Source organism: Athene noctua, chromosome 5 (genome assembly GCF_965140245.1).
Source record: "Athene noctua chromosome 5, bAthNoc1.hap1.1, whole genome shotgun sequence".
Taxonomy (NCBI): domain Eukaryota; kingdom Metazoa; phylum Chordata; class Aves; order Strigiformes; family Strigidae; genus Athene; species Athene noctua.
The window spans coordinates 12,332,436-12,349,059 of record NC_134041.1 but is presented as its reverse complement, the minus strand read 5'-3'; the positions used below and the strand labels follow the sequence as shown (position 1 = coordinate 12,349,059).

At 43.6% G+C, this 16,624-nt stretch overlaps 1 protein-coding gene across 7 annotated transcripts in view; it reads left to right on the top strand.

Moving 5' to 3' along the window:
* The window catches only part of ST3GAL3 (ST3 beta-galactoside alpha-2,3-sialyltransferase 3), a 189,228-nt gene that overhangs the window by 144,708 nt on the left and 27,896 nt on the right, over positions 1 to 16,624 (top strand). For all 7 annotated transcript variants that reach the window (XM_074906359.1, XM_074906356.1, XM_074906358.1 and 4 more), the window contains one exon: positions 16,233 to 16,379. In XM_074906359.1, coding sequence (XP_074762460.1) covers positions 16,233 to 16,379 — 147 coding nt within the window. The remainder of the gene's footprint in view (positions 1 to 16,232; positions 16,380 to 16,624) is intronic.

Sequence of the window (16,624 nt, the reverse complement as noted above, 5' to 3'; positions counted from 1 at the left end):
GCCTGTCATTAGTGAATCAGAAGGAGCTCTCTTGCTTGCTAGGGCTCACTTCCCTGAACATCTGGCACATGGTGGTAAAGCAGCCAAGTGAGGGCAAAGGTTTCACTAGAAATTGGCAGCTCACAAGCCTCCTTCTCATATAGTAATGAGCCTGTGGATGCTTCCAGCAGGAATCTCTGCAGCCTTTGCCAGGAGGAGTCACTTGTGCAGTAAGTGCCTGAGGCACCTTGAAGCTCTTTTCATAGCAAAAGTCATAGGAGCGAGTGAGCACCTGCCTGCGAGCGAGGCCAAGTTCGGTTGTCTGTCCCTTGCAGGGACATGCCTCTGACAACTTGCACACAGCAGCGATGCCATCTGAAAAGCAGTTGTCCTCCAGCAGATGTTGAGACTCCAGCTGTGGGCATACCATAACCCCTCCTCCTTTGTCACAGCATGTGACTGTTGCTTGTGGAGATCTTTTGGATGTAACAGCAGTGTACTTTTTTTTTTTTTACCTTTTACTTGGGAGCTACATTTCTGCTTTAAGTCAACAGGTTACTTCTAGTCCTACTAAAATGTATGTTATGATACCTACCTGCCTTGATCAGACTATGTTACTGTGCTAGAGCCAAGGCCAGACTGCTGCCAGAGCCCTCACTGTCTGCTGAGCTTTTGTTTAGAGCTTCTCTTCTTCCATTAGTTAATGGCCTTGTCATGCTGTGTGTTTGCTAGGGCAGACTGTGAACATCACAGTACGCTGTGGATTCCTCAGAGTCTGAACCAGCATTGCCTGTGGGCTGTTTTGCATCCCTGAAAAAAACCTGAGGAGCCACCATGCTCCTCCTGTCGGCTTGAGGGAAATAGTGAGGCTGTGAATCTGTTCTTGCTGTCCAACCCCAAGTAAAGCTTCATCCACATGTGTGTATTTGCAGCTTGTTTGGAACTGGAGCAGCCAGTTTCTCTGGGTATGGACTAGGGAAGGGGGAACCTGCTTTTTTTAATGCTGTCACTTGCCTTTGGTGACAAATGGAGTGGCCACTGCCACTGGCAGTTTCACTCTAGAGTCTGCCTCTGGACTGCAAATATTTTCTTTCCCTTTCCTTCTCCCAGGAGCTTGTTGCTTTAAAATATTTTGTATACAGTTGGTCTTTTCAGTTTTTAAAGGACTGTGAGAAAGACTTCATCTGGTTTTGGTGGAGTTGTAAATCCACCACTAGTTGTCTTAATGAGTTATGACTGCAAAGCTTGGTTACAGATTTGTGATGCTTGATCCTGTGCTGAGACAGAGCTGTAGCCCATCTGCTTAGAGATATGCCTGGGTAGGCATTGCCTTGTGTCTTCCTGCTCTCCCTGGACTCGTGTGGAAGGGGACCGAAGCTGGCCTTGCTGCTCCATCATAAATGTGAAGACGCTTCTGAATTGGGAAGTCAGATTAAGGGTTGTCCCATTTCTTTCAAATATTTGAGTTTTCACCTAAATAGCCATATATAGATTATAACTAATCCCTTCAGAAGTATAATATAGGAAGGCATGGCTGGTGAGTAAGGCAGCCAACATGCATAAAGGACGTGATGAGGCTTGCACTGGGGACGAGGCAAGAAAGCCTTTTCAGGGGTGATTGTCCTGTGGTTCTAGCACATGGTACAAAAGGCCATTTTCACTCACAGAGCATGGGGGGTTTTTAGGAGGAACTGATAGCAGAAAATATCATCTCATCAGGATGGTTCAACTGAACCATTACTAAATCCTGAAGCAGAGAAAATTCCTTGTAATAAAGTGAAAAGATGAGGCAGACTCTTCTGGCTCCTACCAAGTCTCTGACTGAGAAGAAGAGCTGGGAGAGTCTGTGTGATGTGTTCTGTGGAGAATATTCCATATTCCTTTGACAGAGAGTAGCTGGGATTTAGTTTGTCTTTCTGGGATGATTCTTGGATGATTTTAGGTTTAGATATCTCTCTCTGGCTGTGCAGAAGGCTAGTCCATACTGCCTGAGGGGTTGTGCTCCCATGGTCAGGACCTGCTCCCTCAATGCAGTGCATTGGTGGGAATGGCCCAAGGGAACCAAGAAAGACTTGCATATGAAAAAATAAATCCTGCTCTATGACTGGCTTAGGGGACCAGAGCCATTTCCAGAAGACATAAGAAGTATGAACTGGTGCCCTATGAGAGAAGGTGAGTCAGTTTTTTTCCAGTCACGGTTAAAGAGAGGCTGGAAAATACATAAATAGGCCGTACAAAGTCTTGTCCCTGCTGACCAGAGGAGGGAGAAGACCTTAGTTCTGTAATGTACAACTTTAACAAGCTTTCAGCTAGTACTGTGATGAGGACCATACAGGAACCTCTGTAGACAAATGACCCAGTTTGCAATGTGGGCCTTAGGGGAGACTTCCTGGCCAGATTCCCAAAGGAAGATTGTTGGTATGGAAGGTACAGGCTGGAGCTTGCCCTTCATACATACCTGCGTGCAACAGTGTAATAAGATTAGGCAGGTCACTACATAGCTGAGAGCTGTTCCCACCCAGACATACCTAGTGTGTCTGTAAGTGCACTGTCAAGCATCAGTTGGTGACAGGGGCTGCTCTGATGCTGTTGCCTTTATAGCATTTAATATTATCAGATGGATGCACACTGGACAATAAAACTTGTACACCTGGATTGGATAGTCATCAATATCCACAAGTCTGTAGCCACTTTCACCTAAGTTTCTGGGGCAGATGAAGAAGATAAAATACAGCCATAAGTACACTATTTTCTGGATGAAAAAATTCCAGGTATCAAGAGTTTGTGAAGTATCCATATTTTTAAGAATAACATCATTGATTACCCTAGTTTTAGAGTTTATCCTTAAAATTCAAAATAAAAATGGTTGGTGTGCCTGCCCTTCCAGTCATTTCCACACCATGCATGGTTTTTGTCCTATTTTTTTGGCCCTTGCTTTGCTTGCTCTTACCTAACTCCAGTCTTCCTTGTCCTATACTCCCTATTAAAAGATGAGAAGCCTTTACTCATGCTAGACTTCAGTAGTCCTTAGAGAACCTTTATCTCATATCTGCCAGGACAGCATCATCTTCATTACTGGCTCAGTAATCCTAGCTGTAATATGAAAATCGGAGAACTCCAGTCAGATTTTTATTCTTCTTTAGTTCCTTTTCCTTCACATCATTCTTAAACGAAGATACCCATGCAGAATTTACCCCCTGAAGAGACTGAATCATTGCCATAGTAGGACATAATTTCTGGGATTACTTCACTAACCTGCTATATCCTGTGACAATTTCTTCCTAAAATTGTTGTCTTCTAATCTCTTCTGCTGTCTGCTGCCATCCAACTGACAGTCACTGTCCTTTCCTAGATATTTGATTGCTCCTTCTTTCTTCATCTATGACTCAACCAAAGTCAAAAAAGATGGATCATTTAAAGCGTTACAGTTTTTCCACATCTTCTTTTGAAAAGCCAACATGAGCGAAGGCCAGCTGAAGAGCTAGCACAGCTGTCTTGAAAAAGCATCAGGAGGGTGCTCATTTTGCACTTGCCCTCTTTGGCAGGCTCTGGCAATATTCAGACATAAATATTATGCAAATCCTGGTAGGTGCATTTCACCATGATAGTCCATGTAAACTCAGGTTGTACTGGTTAGCTGCTTGATCAAAAGTAGGCTTGGAATATCTGAGGCAATGTAAAGAAATTCATCCAAATCTGATGTTGATCTTAATGAAACACACAATTCCATAAACAGCAGAGCTAATGAAATTGGCTGATTGCCTGTGGATTTATATCCTGCTCCCTCATGCCTCCCTCTTGCACCACAATACTCTCAGATTTCCCCCGCCTCAAAAACACACAGTATACTCTATCCTCCCTTTTATCCCTCACTGCTGCCTGGCGGTTGCACGCTGGCCAAGACATTCATGTTCACTGGCCCATACGTACATGATAGGGCACCTTGCAGACCAAACGAACACTGAAGTGCTGAGCTCGCATGGCATCATCTCCACCTGGCCTCCCATGCAGACACGTGGGTGTCTCTTCCATCCAGACGTACATGGCTTCACCAGCAGTGCAGCCGATGCCTGCTGAGGATGTTGCATTGCCCGCGTGTGCAGCAGATGTTCCTCCATACTGGAGAAGTGCTTTATGAATCCAGCACACGGGAAGAGTCAGAGAACATCTTCAACGGTGAAACTGAGACGTTGCCCAGAGGGTATCAGCTATTCATGCAAGTGTTCGTGGAATAAAGATGTTCTGTTAACGCTTCAGTAAAGAGCTACAGGAGTCATTGGAAGTATGCAAAGCCTCTCTTAGTCTAAGAGATTTAAGTTCAATTTATTTAGCTTATGCATGAGATTTTGGGGAGATTTGCTTGTAGCCTCTCTCTATCTACCTATAGGGAACATTTTTTCTCAGAAGACTTTTAATTTAGTAGGAAGGAGTATATCTGAAGCTAGGCAAGTGACCAAAAAAGGCAGCACATTTATATCAATATAATTATTTTTGCTGCATCTGCCCTACAGGCTTGATGAATTTGCTCTTGAAGTCTTAAAATCAAGCCTGGCTATCTTGGTAAAGTTCTGTTCAAGCAGTGTGAGAGTAAAAGACTGGAAGGAGAAGTTGCTGATGGAGGGAGCACTGCTTCTTGCTATGTAGGATGTCCAGGAGGATGTTGGCAGGACCTCTCTTGGCTTTTCAAGCAGTGCTGATAAGAAATAGCAGAATGTGGTTGCTAGGAGCTGAAGCTAGATAAAATCAGCCTGGACAGATGTAATTTTCTAGAAATCTGTGCTTATATTACTTGAATGACAGACTTGCAGATGTGAGCACTGACTGCTGACACCTTTTTCTGAAATACCAATTTAATCCAGCACCTGGGAAAATTCTGTTTCCTGGGAGAACCCAGGACAGGGCTGCAACTCTTGTGTTGCCATCTCGCCATGCTGTTCTGTGACTCTGGGAACGCCTGTCCTCACTCTCCATGACCCGTTTGCTGACTGTGAGCAACAGGATAGCAAGCCAGCAATACCCTTGACAGCTTTTTGTGGAAGTAAGTTATTTGCTTCATCTAGCTGTCTGCAAGGGTCACAGCAAACTTCTCTCTTCCTGGGGCACAACGAGCCAGATCTGTTTCTGCATCCCAAGGGAGAAGGCTTTGCGGAGTTTCTGAGGTGAGCAACCTCCAGCATAACGAAACCCCCCAGAAGAGCCCTTCGGAAAGCATTGCAACACCACAGGATGCTGTGAGTTCACCCATGTGCAGTGTGAAGACTCACAGAGGAGGGGAAAAACACTGATTTGATTTTGTAAATAAAATCACATGCTTTCTATCAGTGGCTGAAAAGAGAATCCCCTTTCACAGCTCCAGGAATTTTGCTATCTGATTTTTTTTTTCTTTAAACTGGAAAAAAAAAAAATCTGAACAGTAAATATTTATCCAAGATGTGTGGTTGTTAATATGATCCAGTCTTCAGTCATTTTGAGTGGTGTCATGATGACAGATGTTAATTCAGAAAGGAATAGATTGGACAATTTATGCCTGAAACACATGTGTTCCTTGGCGGGCTCCGTGGATTACTTGCATAGTTAGTGCTGTCTGAGCAATTTGTAACTTTTTCTCTGCCTCGAAATGCTGAGGGCTCCAGGACAGGGGGTTGACCTATATCTCCAGTTTGCTATAATAAACATTGAGGTAACTAAACTCCCCGTGTGCTTTTATCTTCCTAAATTTATCTCTTCCCCCTGTGTTCCAGCTGTGTGTGGTGCTTCTGGTTCTTCCCAAGAAGAACAGCAGCTTCTTTCTGCAAGAGAGGAGGATGCTCCTACGTGTGTGGGGTGCGAATCCCTGACCTCCTCCCTCTCTAGATTCAGCTTCTCTCCTACCTCAACACACTCAGTTATTTAATGGGAACACTTGTCCTGACAACAGAAGTGAAAACAAACCAAGCCATGTGAAGGGAGTAAGCAAGAGAGATTCTGGGAAAACCTCACCAGTTTTTGGTAGTATTTGTATTCTTACAGTTGCAAATTTATGTTTCTTCTTGTAGAAGAGTTTCTTGTCTTCTTAGTTAAGAACAAGCTTGTAAAAGTATCTTAATTTTTATTTATTTATTTAATCCGAGGCATGAAATTGAAGGAAAATGGCCAAGCTGTGGGGTGCACAAGGCTTTTGGTAGGTCTACTTGAAAGTTTTTTCTCAGCTGGTCCATCAGTTGTGTTCTGGCCATTCTCCATGAAATGAACTTTGACCACAACTGACAAGTATGGAAAATACTGAGCCTGGCCTAGGCAATCAGCACTTTGACTATTCAGAAAAAAAAATTAACTGTAAATGTTCTGTTTGGATTACAGTTTATTTAAATTCTCTTCTTTTAAGAATATTAAATAATGTTACTTAAAAGCTCTTCTTTTGTAAAGCACCTATTACTAATGCAAATCTAGAAAATAAAATAGGGCAGCAGCTTCCTGGCATCTTCCCAGCATCTTGTTATTTTGACCCTTCTGCTTTCTCCTCCTAAAGGATGCTGAATAATTTGTATATATTCTATATGAACACTCAGTGAACGTACAAATTATTTGGCTTCTCATTTCAGCAAAGATGCCAAAATAGGAGAAGACAGATTTTCTGTGTACTCTTGCTGTAAAAACAATGTAAAAATTTCCCTAGAGACTCACTCGAAGATAACTTCGGAAAGCAATGAGGGATTCTAGGCCATAATTCTTTCTGTGGTGATCCTTTAACTTTTTTTGTTGTCATGTGCCAAGAGTTTAGCCTAAATATGTGTTGTTTAATGGGTTGTTGTTTGTATTCAAACTCATGAACCAGTTCAGCTCCCTAAAAAAGACTTTGCTGATGGGTGTCCTCAGATGCCCTGGGATGCCCTCATGTTTTGTCATCAAAGCTTGCAAAGACAGCTTTTTAAATTTTTTTTAAATTTTATTTTGTGCAGGCATACTGTTGTAAGTGGAGCAGGTAGCTGTGCTTATAGTTGGGACCACCTTATGTTTCCTGTTATAAGCAACAGGGAAAATGCTCTATCATTCCATTACACTGTCATTTTTGAGCTGATGTGTTCCATGCTATGTGTTTGGCACAGCTGGAAAGTTCAGCTAAAATAACTTAGCTGTCTCTCAGGATGAGGCTACTGAAAATGCATGGTTCTATCCCTGTTTAAAAAAAAATAAAAATAAAAAAATAGTCTCCCACCCTATTTTACTGAGATTTTTCTAATTCTTCAGGGCAGTGGCTGGGAATCAGTGAGGCTGTGTTACCATGGCAGTCTGCTGCAGCTCCTCCTGTTCTGTAAAATCCCATGGCTGGGTCTGGTGCTCTGTGGGGGCTGTTAGATGCTGGCAGCACAGGGCTGTGTGTGCTGGGCACAGTCTGTCCTACCAGGGCTCCCCTGTGTTGCCTGTGCTGGTCAGACACCCTCCTCGTACGGTTAATCTGCACACAGCATCTCCAGGGATGTAAGAACCAAATAGGATTTTCCCTTCAGTTGCTTCTTCACAAAGAGATTGAGGCATGGAAAACAGATCTGGGAGCAGGGAAATCTTTCTTGGATGCTCAAGAATGTCCTGCCAGCCACCTGAGCAACGTGAAGGAGCTGTAGCCTGGTCTGGTGCATGGCAAGAGCAGGGGTATTGGAGGTTGAAGGGTGATGGGTACTGGGAACAGCAGAGAAAGGAAGGGTCTGCAACCATCAGGGAACTCCTCAAACACTTGCAGGTTTGTTAGGTGTAAACAGTTCAGGAGCACTATAAGAGGACGCATTTTTTTCTCCTCTAGCAGCTGATCTAGAATACAGTAGTTTACTGGAGCTTGTAGTTGCATTTAAAGGACTGTGCCCTGGGTTTAATTGTTCTATTTGATTGAGTTTTTCTCAAGTTGATTTTTTTTGGTGTTTTTTTTTCTGAGTTGATTTTTTTTAAAACAAACATGTCAAGTTACCCTTTAAGACTTTTTAAAGAGCTTTACAGTTATAAAAACCAAGCTGTCAGAAGTTAGGAAAAGCAAAAAAATAACATTGCACTTTCAACATTAATTCCATTCCCCTGTGCAGATGTTATCCTTAATTACATAATTGCATCCTGGCTCTTTTAGAACACAGCTGTCTACCTAGTGGAGAGGGAAGACTGAGATTTAGTCTAATTTCTGTAATGCAAAACATTCAGCCTTGGTATGAGTTTTTTATTTAGGGAGGCTCTGCAGAGAGACCTGGACAGGCTGGAGCCATGGGCTGAGGCCAACTGCATGAGCTTCAATAAGGCCAAATGCCGGGGGCTGCCCTTGGGCCACAACAACCCCCAGCAGCGCTACAGGCTTGGGGAGGAGTGGCTGGAGAGCTGCCAGTCAGAGACAGACCTGGGGGGGTTGATTGACAGCCGGCTGAACAGGAGCCAGCAGTGTGCCCAGGGGGCCAAGAAGGCCAATGGCATCCTGGCTTGTGTCAGCAATAGCATGGCCAGCAGGGACAGGGAAGGGATCTCACCCCTGTACTCGGCACTGGTGAGGCCGCCCCTCGATTCCTGTGTTCGGTTTTGGGCCCCTCACTACAAAAAGGACATTGAATGACTCGAGCGTGTCCAGAGAAGGGCAACGGAGCTGGTGCAGGGTCTGGAGCACAGGTCGTACGAGGAGCGGCTGAGGGAACTGGGGGGGTTTAGTCTGGAGAAGAGGAGGCTGAGGGGAGACCTCATCGCCCTCTACATCTCCCTGAAAGGAGGGTGCAGAGAGCTGGGGATGAGCCTCTTTAACCAAGGAACAAGCGACAGGACAAGAAGGAATGGCCTCAAGTTGTGCCAGGGAAGGTTTAGACTGGATATTAGGCAGCATTTCTTTCCAGAAGGGGTTGCTGGGCGTTGGAACGGGCTGCCCAGGGAGGTGGTGGAGTCCCCATCCCTGGAGGGGCTTAAGAATCGGGTTGACATAGCGCTGAGGGATCTGGTGTAGTTGGGAACTGTCAGTGTTGGGCTGATGGTTGGACTGGATGATCTTCAAGGTCTTTTCCAACCGAGACGATTCTGTGATTCTGAGTATTCGCAGAAGCTGTAGAACATGTTATGGATAAGAGAGAGGAAAGAAGGCGAGAAATAATGGTCTCCTGATTACAGACCCTGAGGATTCCTCTTGAGGGGGTTTAGCCTTTGACTGACTGATGTGATGCTGGACAAGTTAGATCAGAATTTCCCAAACATATTTAAGTCCCTTGGGGCGGATATGCCGGATTGCTGGGTGTTCAGCAGGAAAGCTGGGTGTTCATCATCAGCAAAGCCAATGAAGTGGTACTGTGAGCTTAACAAATGTTCTGAAAATTCAGCTTCAGGTGTCTGAATTAGATCATCAGTGGAAACTGTGGGGATTCACTTTTGTCTGTTTACTCCCCAGTAAAATGGTGTAATATATGCCAAATATTCCAGAGATGCTCTAAATATGAAAATATTGTTTGTATAACAGTTAGATATATGGCAATATAAGTAAAATCTTGTGGGAAAATCAGAAAGTCACTGTTCACAACAGAAATCCTGAGCTGAAGCTCTGAAGTTGCAGGGCTGTTGTCCTGCTTCAGCACTTACTAACACGTGGATTTGGCTTTCAGCCATAGTATTCTTTTAATAGATGTTATGAAAGTATGACATTTCATAAACTATGTCATAAAAATAATAGTGAAATAAAGGGGCTGGTCCCTTATGGGATTAAAATACCCTATAAATAATGGTGATATTATAGGACTTGTTCCTTGGAATTTTTCTGAAACTGTACTACTTTAGATATTTTTTCATTGAAGGATTATTATTATTCACAGACAAAAAACCACAACAGAAACATAAATTATCTAAATCCATGCCTTTTACAGAAAACTTCCGTTTTTCCTAAGTTGTTTCAAAACAAGAATATTTCTTCAAATTTTGGCTCAAAATCCAGCTTACGTTTTGAACAAAAGAGTCTGTACTACAGTCTATCCATCACCATGTTTGTGCATAGTACAAACATGTCTTCTGACACACCATATGTGAGCTATCATTTATGTTTTGACTTGTGAGACACAGTATTCGTAAGAATAACCTTCAGGTTTTTTTCTGCAACTCATCTGACATGTTCCAAGTTTCATTTTCTTCACAGGAGAATCTCTCTTTCGATGGTGTTTTGTTATCTTACAACTGTGAACTGTATTTTGCTCTCAGTTACACAGATAAGACCATAGAAATACATTAAGAAAAAGGAATTCCTTTGCATTTACAACATAGCATAAAAATAAATTTGCTCGCCTGACTCTTTAGAGCCGGTCTTGGCCTCACACTGCCTAGTCCTGTGAATCAGAAGCTGAGAGTTGGTATTAGACCAGCAACACAGGAGGCCCGTGTCTGTTTGTAGGTTAGCTGTAGCACTGAAAGTTATGTAGGTCAAATGAAGTTTGAAATTCAGTAGGCACATTTTATATGCTTTTCTGCTTGTCCATAATACATGCTTGCAGGTAAGCAGGGCAGAAACTTCCTGCTGGCAGACATTGGAAAGAGCACACTGCAATTTTTAGCAAACTGACCTGGTGTGTAATGCACCAGTGCCTCCCTCACGTCCCAGATGCCTTTTGTCATCATTGAGGTTGCTGCTTTCTGAGCTGGCATCTGTGGACAGGGCAGGTGGTTTCCAGTTTTGCGTGTAGCTGGGGTGCCATATAGTTTATAAGTCTAGCACAAAGTTTAAAGTCCACAACCACTACCTGGAATTAAGTTTCCCTTCTCTTGTGGTCTTCAACCTGGTTCTCAAGCCTAAAGAAATTAATCTTCAGCCAGTGCAGTGAAGTATTATTAGCTCAGCTGTACTAATGGAAGAAACATAGTTAGATTTTTACTTAAAAAAACCAAACCTCTAGTAGTACCATGTATTAAGAAGTGCTTTTGTCTCCATCATGCTTTGTTGCTCTTTGCCATGGAAAACACTGGGTAGAAAACATGTTTGTGTTTCACACTAAGAAACATTAGTAAAAGCTAGATTTGGGGGGGTTACAACCTGTCAGGAGTTCTCTTGGGTGCTATGAGGCTGTTGGGACATGAGAAATACTGACAGGGAAATAGCCTGAGAAATTACAACCATTTGATTTTAGACTTGGTCAGTGGGAGGGTATTTGGAGAAAAGAAATAAAAATTATAAAATATTGTAAGTACCATATTGTTGGATAGTCCAAGAGCTGCATCTCTTTTGGCAGTGGGACAAAGAGGAGTTGAGGGAAAGGCTTGAGCACAATCTTCAGTGTTCCTGCTTCAGGCAGAATAAGAGCTTTTCAGTGGGGCAGATAAGAGTGGAACAAAATGCTTTAGACTCTAGAGCCTTTCTAGACTCTGGGAACTGAAGATAGGGAAATTCAGAATAAGTGCTGGCCATCAGAGCCATATACAGAGGGTGGTGAGGGGTTCTCCATCACTTTGAGAAGGTTGGGTAAATATATTTGAAGTGTGGGCTAGTGCGTCTGGCAGTTGACCATCAACCCAGACTGCAGGCTCTCAGCACCTCTATTCTTATTGCTAAAAATTCCTTGTTGCTTTGATAATTGGTGCAAATGATGCAACTTCATTTATATTACCTCTTGTAGAAGAGCATTTTCTAGGCCTCTGTGTCTACTTGACCGCTGAGAAATGCAACATTGGCTGATAAGATGGTTGTTTTCTAGCAGAAACACACCTTTCACATCTAATCCAGTTATGCCTGAGCAGAAACCTTTCCAAAGCCTCTGCAAGATGGATTGCAGCAGTCCTGCTGTACCCTGTGTTTGTGTGATAGTGAGCGCTTGTGGATGACGGGTGTAGAATAAACCACATTCCAGCTTAGGTGGGGGCAGAGATCCCAGTGAACTATGTCCCAGGCACAGTGAGGTCTTATGACTGGTATGTCATCCTCTGGCTTTTTCTTTCCCTCATGCCCTTCTTCTTCTCCATTTCTGGTGTTACCAGAGTTTGAAAGAGCAGCAATCTCCATTTGCTACAGGTTCTCTCTCCAGTCTTTTCATCTTTCCTGTTTCTTTGCAGCAGAGTATTGTATACCTAGACATTATTCAACTTTGTGTGGTGCTTAGCTGACCTTTGCAATCTCCCTGTCCCCTTCCCATCAGACTTAGAAGTCTTCCAGAGCAATGCTGCTTTGTACTCCTAATCCAGCAGTCTCGCAGAGGTACAGAAGAGGCACCATCCGTGTCATCAGGATGCAATAGCATTACCCTTCATTTTGCTTAGTATATTAGAAATGCTATTCTAGGAGACTCAGCTTGCTTCTAGCTGTTTGTACCTTCTATTGAGGTGCACTTCTTGGCTAAGGCTACAAGTTTGCATGTTTTGTTTTAGCATATATTTTGATTCACCTTGGTAAATTTGAGAACAGGAGATGGAAAACTGGATGGAGACAAAAATAGCTTGTAACCAGCTGTCCCTTTTATCCTTCAGTATTCTGCAAATGGACAGAATGACAAATTTTAGTTGGATTGTCTTGTCCCTGTAGCTATTAGGTGAACCTTGACATTTTTTATCCCTTCCTCATAACCTGGCATCTCTGGTCTGTCACGTCTGTACCTGTTTATTCCTGGAGTAGTGTCTCTAGAGGGGATATTTCTGCCTCTCTCCCTGGATGACATCTATACAAGAGACTGGCCTGAAAGGTCTGGCCCATGTAAATTCTTTCTAATTTTTTAATAGTCTCCTCTGAAACCCTTAGTAATGTCCTTTACAATTATACAACTTTTAAAATACTCCAAGATTGCTTAAAAATACTGTGTCCCTCAGAGACTTGCTCTTCAGTCATGTTTTCCTGTCGGCCTCTCTGTGTTGCTTGTTTCTTTATGCTTATACTATAAGGTCTCTTTGGCTGCCCTTAGCACTGTGAATGTTGTGACTGAGGTTGTGGGTGCACAGTGATATCCACAAATAATAAAAGTGGGAACTTAACACAGGGAACTTGATTTCCAGCCTGGACCCTATGGTTTCCACCTCAATGGCAGGAGGTGATGAGATACTGTGGGAACATTGCCTAAGCAGTATGATAATCAGGAAGGGAGGTATTGCATCTTCAAGGGCCCACCCTAAAGCAGCACAGGCTTAGTCACTGTAGTGGAGAACAGGGGATGCCCCCAACCCCAAACTACGAGTCTGAGCTCCCGAATCTGGTCGGAAAAGTGCGCCTTCCCTCCCGGTGCCTGCTGCTCCTCGGGTGGCTGCTTGTTTCCTCCCAGCCTTAAAAGGGACAGTGTTCCCCGATGGGAAGTAATTGCTTTGGAAACCTCGCTGAACATCTGTGTCCAATCAGCCCAAACATCCACACCAGGCGCAGCAGCATCCCGCGGCCGAGCATCAGCGGTAGCGCGGAGCCTTGGAAGGGGCTGCGCTCCCGACGCAGTGGCTCCCCAGGGGCTTGCGTCAGGGGAGCTGCCTCCCAGGGCTTGCCGTTGTGGTGGTGCTGCGTTTTGTAGCTTGCCAGTGACAAGCTGCAGAACAAAACCACAAGGCTTGAGATGTAGCTCAAAACTGCAGGGTTTGTAGAGCCAAACCACAAGGCTGAGAATTTCAGTAATTATAAGCCAGGAAGACACTTTTTAGTTCTTTAGTCCTATATAGGGCTTTGCCTACTGTATAGATGGAAGTATGAGAGCTGTCTGCTGAGACTCCACATTGGCCCCTACAATCGTTTTAGAAACTCCAGAGGGAAAACACACCAAAATGAAAGATTACCCCAGTAATCCCTCAGTAATGATCTCAGGGGAACTGCCCAGAAAAGTTCCAGGGAAGAACACAGAGCAAATAGAAATGAAACAAAAGGGAGAAACCAGAGCAGTTTCAGAGCAGTGTGATAGCTGAGGAAAATGCTTAGGGAAGTAGTCCAGATGAATGACAGGAGAAACAGCCATGCAGCAGGGACCAAAGCAGACAGGTTGTGTTCCCAGCTAGGGCTAGGGTCCACATTTGTTTTGTACTGGTGTTGAACTTGCTGAGAGGAGCCCCGGTGTGGTTCACACAGCACTGGGAAAATAGGCAACCATGATATGTGTAGTTATCTCTTTCTGAACAACTCAGGCAACAGCAAAAAGTTTCAAATGCTTGTAATCTTTCTTCTTTTTCTCTTTAATGCTTTGTGTGTAATGTAAAAGCCATGTAAAACCAACTAGAATCTCCTATGGCGCGTGACTCCAAACAAAAGGAGGCTTTTGCCCACTTTAAATAGCTTGCAGACCTTTGGTTTGAATTGTTTGCAAAATATAGGCAATGCCATCTTTAGAGTTGCATGTGAAATCATAACCGAACTTATAAATTTATTTTAGTTTCAAGGTCGCACACTGTTTTTCCAGGGTGTGCCTGCTTAAACCCATGATAAGATGGTTTCGCTGAATGAGTAGCTGTTCAAGATTTTTGTTTGTCATCTTCATTTCTGTGAGACCTCGAGCATGCTTAATGCAAGTGGAATTTGTGATATTGGGGGTTTTTTTAATTATTTTTTTCCCTCCTTTCCTGGAACTGAAAGGCCTTTGCTTTACACGTGCCTTGAGGAAATTTTAATGAATTTTTGCAAGGATGCAAAACTCAGCTGACTTACCAAATCCCTCAAACCTCTTGGTCAAATGGATGTTGGACTGCTTTGACACCAGGCATTCTTTCTAATTCAACTATGATGAAAGAGTATAAGTGTTATTAGGACTTTTTTCCATTTAGGCTCCTGAGAGCACTTTGCCATTGTCGAAATGTCGAAACTTAAACTCACAGGATCCTTGCCCTGGTCAGCAAAAGTGTATTATGTTTGAGTTGCTTTCAGGAGGCACATGGGACCAAAACAGGATAGCAATGACATTTGACTGCTTTAGACTGTTGGTTTGGATAATGGTGTGCGTACTCATTGAATTTGCTGTGTTAATGCCTTTTGTAGCAAGAGCCATCTAGCAAAGGTTCATTTTTCAGAATCTGAAATTCAGCAGCTAAAGATAACCATGGGTTTGGTCCGTAAGGAACCTCTGTAAGGTGTTTAGCATGAGAGTTCACAGGAGCCGTGCACAGTACAAGTAGTGTGTGAAATGCAGCAGGCTTTGGCTATGGCAGAATTACCGTCAATAATTACAGGGGTAAACGCTACTGGGTGGGGAGGCTCCTCAGGATTTTGCGGGGATCATTAACATTTTAGGCAGTGCCTTGAAAGCAACTGTAAACTCACTGTTAAGCTAGAAGCAACCCAAAACAGGTGTAAATAACTACTTTCACAGTACATGCTTTTTATGTAGAGTGTAATGTCTGCCTCTGTTGCTTGTCATGGGGATCGAAGGGAAGATGGCTCAATGCTGCGAGGAGGTATTCAGTCAGATGACCCTGCTAAAGCTATTGGTTAGCAGATTAAAATTCCTGCCATCCTCCCTGTGCCTTGCTCTGAATTCTTAACCCAAACAGAAGTGAAACGTTAGAACATAATTGTTCTGTAAGTCCTGTGAACACTGAGCCTCCGGTTATTTTGAGAGCAGTACATACTATACCTGCTAACATCTGGGCCAGCAGGAGCAATGATATAAAGTCATGTGGCAGAGAGACATGAACCCCTCTCTGGGCAGGGCTGTCTATCAGAGCAGCAGTATTCAAGGCCAGTGTTCTCCCATGTTTGCAAGGTGAAGACTTTAAAAAGCAAATCTACTGGCAAACATAAAGGACATACTTAGGGCTTTTTTCCCTTTGTACCATGAACATGCATGGCCATTCGCAAAACAATATGGCACCTTTATAAGCTCACAGCTTAATTCACATAAAATCTAACAGAAGAGGATAAATCTAGGATAAAGTGGGAAGCATGTAGCTCACACTGAAAGTAGGGCTGTACGGTCATTTTCAGCTCTTTGAATGTTCTTGAAAGCATTTGCTATCCAAGGGTACATCCCCTTGGAGGCAGGTGGGAGTGATCACAGCATTTGCTGGAATGCTTAATCCATTAATCAAACCAGCTGCAGTGCCAATAAGAGTGAAAAGATGGCACGGGGGAGAGTCATTCATGCTGAAGACCAGGCCTCTCAGTCCTCCTCACACTTGTCATACAGACTAGCTCAAGTGTATCTGCATATGCTGCTGTCACCCCTCCAGGATGTGCCCCACCACCACAGCCTTATACTAGTGCCTTGTAGCAATGAGCAGGGACAAGAGGGAACTGCTGCCAGTAATGCATTTAATTAATTTTTTTAAGAATAATAGCAATCAGCTATCTTTTATATATAATTGTGTTTGTTGTTTTATCATTCCTTTTTTGTTGTTGTTACCAGAGTGCCTCTGATGGCTTTTGGAAGTCAGTGGCAACCCGTGTCCCAAGGGAACCTCATGAGATACGTATCCTGAATCCCTACTTCATCCAGGAGGCAGCTTTCAGCTTCATCGGACTGCCTTTCAACAATGGCCTGATGGGCAGAGGGGTAGGTATAAAGCGAAGCAAGCAAAACCACAGGGATGGACAAGAGACCAAGCAGCAGACTAGGCTTACGCTGTTCTTACTTTTCCTCTGGGCCTCCACTGCTGGACATTGAAGGGACTTTGGCTCTGTTCTGGTGGCAGCGCTCAGCCTCCTTCAGGCCAAGGCAAGATCCTTCCTTGGAACACACTGTGGATTTGGGGGGGGAATTGGCAACATTTCAGTAGTGCCTTGAAAGCAACTGTAAAG